This window comes from Lycium barbarum, chromosome 3, assembly GCF_019175385.1.
Source record: "Lycium barbarum isolate Lr01 chromosome 3, ASM1917538v2, whole genome shotgun sequence".
NCBI classification, from domain to species: Eukaryota; Viridiplantae; Streptophyta; class Magnoliopsida; order Solanales; family Solanaceae; genus Lycium; species Lycium barbarum.
In genome coordinates this window covers 2736151-2744567 of record NC_083339.1, presented here as the reverse complement: position 1 = coordinate 2744567, position 8417 = coordinate 2736151, and the positions used below count along the sequence as shown (strand labels likewise).

General features: G+C 41.5%; 1 protein-coding gene across 1 annotated transcript; it reads left to right on the top strand.

Annotated features, from left to right (window-relative positions):
* The first annotated feature begins 3738 nt into the window (after nt 1–3738).
* Nucleotides 3739–7544, top strand: LOC132634399 (uncharacterized). Its single transcript, XM_060350657.1, has 3 exons — nt 3739–3780; nt 3866–4116; nt 6956–7544. Exons 1-3 carry the CDS (start codon nt 3739–3741, stop codon nt 7542–7544), a joined length of 882 nt encoding a protein of 293 aa, XP_060206640.1.
* Nucleotides 7545–8417: the final 873 nt, after the last annotated feature.

Sequence of the window (8417 nt, the reverse complement as noted above, 5' to 3'; positions counted from 1 at the left end):
AGGCATAAACACACCGGAATATGAAATCCTCGGTGACCACTCATCCTCCCGAATGACTAGGCATAAATCACATCAACAGAGTTCATAGCATAAAAGACGAATTACAATTCATCTCAAGGTAATCACATCACCATTTACCATTAAGGTTCATTATGCCATATCGTAAAGATAAATCATTTCAAAGAATGTTTTGAAAACGTATAACTTCTTTACGAAAGATTCCATGTCCTAATTCATCAATGAGAATATCATTACCAACCCTTAACCATCATTATTAAGCATCTCTTATAGAGAAAAACATTCATAATATCACATACATATATAGGGTTTGTTACAATCTAGGTTTAATGTGGGTTTTTCCCCTCACACACATTAACCACCATTTAAACATGAATTAGAGTTCAAGGAACATGAAAAGATTGCTTTTCCTTTCATTCATTAAAGGATCATGAATAAAATTTATACTTCCAAATTCAAGAACAACAACTTATCAACAACATCCACAATTATTTTATATCAATATCCAACCAATACTATCCATTTAATCATACCAAAACAGCCCCCAAGTCATTTGATATCCAAAAGTTATAACCGAACTTTCAATGCCATTTTCTCTATTCTAACTCGTCAAATCTATCAATGATAAGGGTAAGAACATCATTAAAATCTTAGACATACCTTATATGAGCAGCCACCACGAAAACAACATCCCCCAAGTTCAATTTTTAGCTTAGAACGACGGCAACAACTTGTTCTACACTTTATCCTTCACGAGCCTCGGGATTCGGGGCCTCGAACTTGATCGATTCTCCACTTTCTCTCTCTAACTCTCCTCTCTCTCTCTCTCTCTCTAAAAATTCTGAACCTTTGGTATGAGAAATGTGGCTGCTAAGGCTGAACATTTCCCTTAAATAGCAAGGGAAATGGGCCTGACCCGATTTGGAATCGGGTTGGGCCAACAACTTGACCTCTCTGTCTTAAAACGTCCATATCTCCTTATTCCGATGTCACATGGGGGCCCACGACCTATGGTTGGAAATTTATTTCAATTATCTACAACTTTCATTGAGGACGTTTTTCCAAATTCTCAAAGAATAATGGGGTTATGGCCTCCCGAAGTCAGATCACCCGAAAACGTACTGTTTTCACCAAAGGACGCCTCCAAGGGACGGTCCGTAACACAAAGGACGGCCCGTCCTTTGGGACCGTCCCTTAGTGAAAAGTTCTGGAAATTATTGGGATGTTACGGCTCCATGTTACGGCCCGTAACGTGGAGCGTAACACAGGCCAAATTTCCAGCGAAGACATGCTTCAGTAAAACGGTCATCACTCTTTGTAAAAAACGTTTCTCGGGCTGGGCGACCTACCGTTGGAAAGCTATTTCAAAGATATACAACTTTCATTGAGGAAACGTTTCCAAATTCTCAACAAATGTTCACGAAAATTTCCCAGAAGACAGACCTACCAAAACTTAGGCGAATTTAAGAGCAGTCAAAAACTTCACTAGTTGGTTTGACTTCAAAACGACCATCCTCCACCCGAATTCATCAAGAATGGATTCATATAGATAAAATATAATCTTAACACTAGATTTTTACATATTCACACCTAGTTCAAGTTTACGGGGTGTTACATCATTCCTTCATCTTCGCCTTCAAATATTCATCTCAATCTTCAAATCTTCTTCTAACCTTCAAATATCTATACCATCTTCTTCATAAATTCATAATTGACAGATATGTAAACTAACACCGACTCCGCCTCTCAGAACGTACCCTCGGCTTCTTCTCCGGGTGTCGAACCTACTACCAACCCCGAAGGTAAAGTTATTCTGGAGTCGACTGCCACATATATAATACTAGCCAAACCCAATTATAACCATGAATTTGCGGTCGAAAAGGCAGTACAAGTGGCGAATAGGGGTTATGATGTGAGACGGTGCCCCTCATCGATTACAGAAGATCGTCTTTCTCGGGTTCGGGATGAGTGCGGATGGGACAAACGTCTGGTATAGGTGTTTGCCCCCGGTCATGATGAATCCATCACCGATCATAATGAGGGGTTTCTGTACGTTTATGCGTACCCGTTCACACTCAAGCTCGACCCCCCCCCCCCCCCCGATTGATCCGGTTATTCTTGAGATGTGCTGGACATACAATGTGTGCTTAGCCCAAATTGGGCCGATCATCTGGAGGATCGTGGCCTGCCTTATCTTGTTGGCTAATAATTCCAAAAAAGAGTTCACGTTGGCTCACCTTATTCGGTTGTATTGTCCGAGGGTCTTCCGTGGGGGTGTGATAAAAGTCGCCAAATGAGGTCGAAATCCGATCCTTTCCAACCTCAACGAGGATAGAGACCGAGGGTGGTTGGAACGTTACGTCCGGGTGAGGACCACAGACATCATCCCACCGGAGTATATGCCTTTTCCAAAAAAATGGAATAACAAACGTAAATTCCTCAAACGTGTTTCCTCTGCATGCTTTCTAGTTTTTTTTTTTACCTCGCTCAATATTTCAGTCGTGGCATGGATCCCTACCGCTGTCCGGAACTTCCCCGAGTGGGTCGAGGCAATCATTAGCCAACACTTACATGATCATCGGACATGGACAGACCTGTCTCGTGGCCAGTGGGTCGTACAGAACCACGGTAATCTTTCACTTGATTTGATACTCATTGCATCCTTTCGCTTTGCCTTTTCTTTTTATAATTCTTTTGATGTCCAGGCTTACCCAAAGGATCTGTGGAGCCACGATCCGCACCAACGGATGAGCCTGCGACTCTGGGCTCAAATTTTGATACGGCTGGATCATCCCGGCTTATCGCTGCAGCCGAAAAGAGGCAAAGAAGACCCTCGACCAAGGGTCAAAAGAAAAAGAAGAGGTCGAGGGGTGATGTTCGAAGTCTGAGGGACGAACCTGAGCACGACATTATGCTTAAAAAGGTTGTTGCGGGTCACTCCGTAGCTATCGTTGCTGAGGAAGAAACTATTATCCCAACCTCGACTACAGATGGGGGGGACGAGATTCCTTTTTCTCCGGTAACCGAGTATCTCCAAGCTTAATTTCCACTAAGTTCTATTGAATTTATTGACATTTCAGGTGATGCTTCACCCGAGGCGGCGCCTTTGGTGAAGAATCCTAGAAGGTCCGGTCCAATCTTGGAAACCGAGGCCCCCCAAAGGGTTGAAACAGACCTAGAAGTTGAAATTACTGCGGCAACCGACCCGTCATCTAGAGTCGACCAAGCTATTGAGACCGAGGTGCCTTCAACTGCTGTCATTGCTGGAGCTATGCCGGCTTCTCCTACTGCTTTTACTTCAATACCGGATAACCTTGATGATATGCTCGTCGGTACCCCTCCTGCTACGGTCGAAGCCTCAGGGTTTAGACACCTCCTTATTTCACGTGCCACGAGGGTTGTCAACCGGTTCACTAATATAGGTGCGAGCTCAAAACTTGTTGATATTTTTCCATCCCCCAGTGTAGAACCGAGGAGGACTAGGTTGGCTGTGGTCACCGTCCCCGAGGACTGCAGCTTTTTATCACGTCCCGTCGGGGTTGCAAGTTATTTAAGACCTCTTGTTTCAGATTCAGACAAGAAGAAGATAGAGGGACTCCCTTGGCAAGATTGAGAACTAGAACCATCTGATTTAATTCGTTCTCAATAGCCACGAGATGACCATCTTATGGTGATCCTTTTGTCGACGGATGCTCTTATTACACTCGTAGTCTCTGAAAGATGAGATGTCTCATAAACGAGGGGATGCATGTAGGCAACCGGGTAAGTGTTCTTATGTATTTCTACAGCATCGATGTGCGATTCCCCGTTTTCGCTTATCGATTTTATAACTTCATTTGTTTTATAGTTGCATAGCGTTGTGCTCGTGAATGAAGGCTTCATCCGAGCCCAACACGAAGCAGAGGACTTGAAGGGCCAGCTGGATGCTCAGAGCCGAGAAACCGAAAAGTTTAAGCTTATCTTGCAGGAAAAAGAGGACCAGCTGAACCGATTAATCGCTCCCCCGAACCTTCAATCCGAGCTTGAAGCAGCTAAAACTGATAACCTCCGTCTAAAGGCTGAACTCGATGATTTCGTAGAAAAGAACTGTTATATCCCGTAATTTTGCACATTCGGATAAATTGGAATAATTGGGACTAGTAAGAGATAATGCAATATTTTGATCTTATTTAATATTTATGTTGTTCATGAAAATATTGACGCGGAAATATGGAGGAAGGCCAAGGGCAAAATTGGGAATTTGGAAATTGGGTTCATGAATTACAAATATGAACCAAAAGAAGTGGGCTTGGAAAATTAAAAAAAAAAAAAAAAGAGGCCCAATATAGTAGGTGGCCGGCCATGGCAATAATAAAGGGGCCCAAGCCCATGAAAAATTTAAACCATGTGTTAAATAAGAAAAGGGGCCATAAACTCTTCATTTCATGAAGTTTCAAGAACAACCAAAAGCTTGAGAAAAAAAAAATGGGCCTTCGGCCAAAGAGAAAAAAAGAAAGAAAAATTGGAGGCCCTCTTCAACGTGGTATAATTATTTTAGCAAGAAAATCACTTTAGTGGCAAGTGAAGAATTTGAAGAAAAGGTAAGAATTCTATCCTTTTTATGTTATAGAAGACTTATATATATATATATATTGTAGTATGTGGAAATGAATGAAAAGTATGAAATTTGTGTGTTGTGGGTGAGTGGGTGTGTGGCCGTGTATGTAGGTGTAGTGAAGGAAGATGAATTAAATTTATTTAGTATGTTGATTATGTTGTTGTGGCCTTGTGATGTAAATGAAAGACTAATGGTTCAAGTTGGCATGAAAATTTGGTTGTAGATTGTTGTAGGAAATTATATGATTTTATTATAGTTTTATGTAATTATAGAAATGGAATTGCTAAAGTATGAATTGTTGTTGTTGTTGATGAAATTGGAAGAAGAAAATGAGACGTTGTGACCTTGTCGCATTTCTGGAGATTTCGAATGGAATATGGTGTTAGTGGAATTGTTGAATATTTTGTAGAATTGTATGAAATGCTTTTGAATTGTATTTGAATGATCTTGAATTAGTAGTGAACATGTAAGTGTTGATATCGGCTTGAACGTACGTAGTTGAATTGAATGTTGATGACTATGTAGAAAAGAAGATTACTAATGTTAGAATGCGTTTTGAATTGATTCTTGATGTTATTAGTATGGTTGTTGGTATTGTTGGTATGGTTGTTGATGAATTTGGCCGAGTTAAATTCTCGGGGATGTTGAATTTACAGGAGAGATGCTGCCGAAATTTCTGTAGACAAGTACTAGTAGAATTGAATTTCTAAGTACTTGTAGCTAATGTTTGGTAATGGATAACGTTATTGTAGATCTTGGGGAGCCCAAGACTTGAGTCGGGATTTGTTTAGCGAGTGATCGAGATTTGTTAGCGAGCGATCGAGGTATGTAAAGCCTACCTTTCTTTCTTTTGGCATGGCCTTTATGAAATGAACAAATGACGTATATGTATGCTTCTAAATAAAATCTTATTCTTAGAGCCACTAGGATGGCCAATGTCTTTGACTTCTATAAACTATCCCATATGGTTTGATACGCACTTATGATGTTCGAATATTTAGTTGATATGTTTCCGAATGATGTCCGAAAAATATTTGATATGGCTAAAGTCTTGGATACATATATTTTGATACATATATATGATCTTAAAGGCTCCATTTGATTTGCTCCATAGCGATAGTTGAAAGTTTCCCCAATATGATTGTTACTTGAATCTCCGAAAATAGCTTCTAAAACGCTTCTAGAACGTTCTATACTTCAAAAGCTCGTAACTTTTGTATACTAATTCTGATTGACCCGAAACTGATTTTTGAGCCTTCGGATGTCGTAAATATATTTGTCCATCGAGTTTTGGAAATTTATTTATTTGTATGCATATGGTTTCCGCACTACTCCGCTCGTGCATACTACTATTACATCGTTCGCCGGATCCCGGGCCGGTTTTGTGATCGTGCGCACTACGTTATATTCGGCAGTATGATGTGTTACGGTTCTCGAGACCTCGCCATAGGGCCCGGTACCGCTTATATACAGCGTTATGATGTGATATGGCATATGGTATGTTCTGATGATATGATATGTTCGGGGATTGTACGGAGATTTGAAACCTCCTAGAGTATGATGTGTTGTGGCGCCAGCGTCGGAGTGGTGATCACGTTCCTGAGCCCTATGCATGATTTTATTTGCATTATTCATATTTCAGCACAGATTTTGATATACTAATTTTGTATCCACTTTCTGCACTCCTCACTTCAGTTATGATTCGGATTACTGTACTTCATGCTTTACATATTCAGTACATATTTCGTACTGACCCACTTTCTTCGGGGGCTGCGTTTCATGCCCGCAGGTACAGACGTTCGTTCTGGTGACCCGCCAGTGTAGGATACTCATTCTGCTACTTTGGAGTACTCCTTTGATCCGGAGCTCATATTTTTGGTATATATCTTCTGTTATACATGTTCTGTATATATGGCTATTTGGGTACGGCGGGGCCCTGTCCCGTCATATGTTTCTGTTATGGTTTGTAGAGGCCTGTAGTCATATATGTAGGTCATGGGTCATGTTTGTTCGATTATGTTTGTGATTTGTGCCTTAAGTGGCCCAGTTTGCTATTATGGCCACAACGGCCCATATGTTTGTATATGTATGTGTATTCGGGCGATGTGTATTCCGCCAGCCTACAGGTTTTTGGTATGATATTTTTGTACGGGTGACCACTTAAGATGATATCTGTTTTCAGTATCCGTATAAATAACGCATGTTAAATTTGAATAAGTCTTTGATATGTCGATCTGGTGAGTAAGTCTGTATGAGTGTCCAGTTAGGGCACTAGTCGCGGCCCACAGGGCTGGGTCGTGACAAGAACAGGCTCTTAAACCGGGATAATACAAACCTTAGCCGAGAGAATGCTAACTTTGCTACAAAACTCGGTGAGTTTGAGGCTCCTATCGCCGAACTTCGAGGTGAGCTTAACTCGGTCAAGGTTGATGCCGAGAAAGCGGTAGAAAAGTCTAGGCAGCTCGAAGTCGAGAGATCCATCGAGAAGGAGAAGCTGAGGGTTTTTGAAGAAAAGGCCGAGACTCGTGCCCGGATTAGTAATGAACTTAAAGGCAAGCTCGAGGAAGCTATTGCGGCCAATGATCGTCTCCAAACCGAGCTTACATCTGTCAATGAGGTTCGAATCACTCTAATTGACATGAAATCTGAGTTGGAGCAGAAGCTGAAGAAAACTGAGGCCAATCTAAATGAAGCCCTTAATGATATAGTGGCCGCCGAGGCTCGTTCTACGCTCTTGGCTGAGTATGAACGGTGGAAATCCCCGAGGATGACCCTCGAGCATGGTGAACAGGGTATGGAAAATATCCCGGCTCGCATACTTGATGCGAGGATGATCGAATATAATGCTAAGAAAGCTCTTGAGGCTAGCTCTGAAGACGATTCCGAGGAGACTATATCCGAGAACTCGGGTTCATCTCATACCGAGTAGAATAGGGCCTGTAGGAGCCTTTTTTGTTTTCTATCATGTAAAAAATCCTAAGTGTAAAGCTTCGGTTTGCTATGCCGGGGATGAAATGCATATTTCCCTTTTGCCATCGTTTTATTTGATCTCTGAATCGGACATAATTTATGATACTTGCTTTGAATGTTTGCTTCAATATGAGTAGCCGGGGCTTGGCCCTAAGCTTTTTATCCGAATTGAGCCTATCTTAACTCATCAGTTACGAGCCTTACTTTTTTCAGTTTATTTTTCGAAGCCAATCATATTGAGTGGTCGGGGCTTGGCCTTAGGCTGTTTATCCGAATTGAGCCTATCTTAACTCATCGGTTATGAGCTTTACTTTGTTCGGTTTGTTTTTTGACCGTAGATTGATCGAATGATTTGCCCGCGGGGCTTCCTTATGCTTTGTGAATTCAGATGTCTCCGAATCACCTCGGGAATTTTGGGTCGAGGTCTTTCGATTATTTGGACTTTTTCCGACCGTTTGCTTGTAATGGATTAGGTTCGGGTACCTGATCCCTGCCTTCTTGTCAATCTTATGACGGCAGTCCCCATTCGAGGGTGTTAAAAGATTTTGGGCTCGGTTCAATGTGACTTCGTTGCCTTTGCCGAATTTTGACAATAGTCCCCGGTATAGGGTAATTAATAAAAAGACATATCCGACACGTATTTTTTCATAACGCTTCTTCATATATTGCAAGTGTTTATACACAATTTAAGGATTTCATCCGATTCCTTCTGTTCTTGCCGTAGCAAATACTAGCCGATCACGATTCGTTTGATCGTTTAGTCCTTACCCTGAACCCTAATACAGAAGGTTTGGGTTTGTACAGAAATAAGAACATAAATTTCGAAGACCAC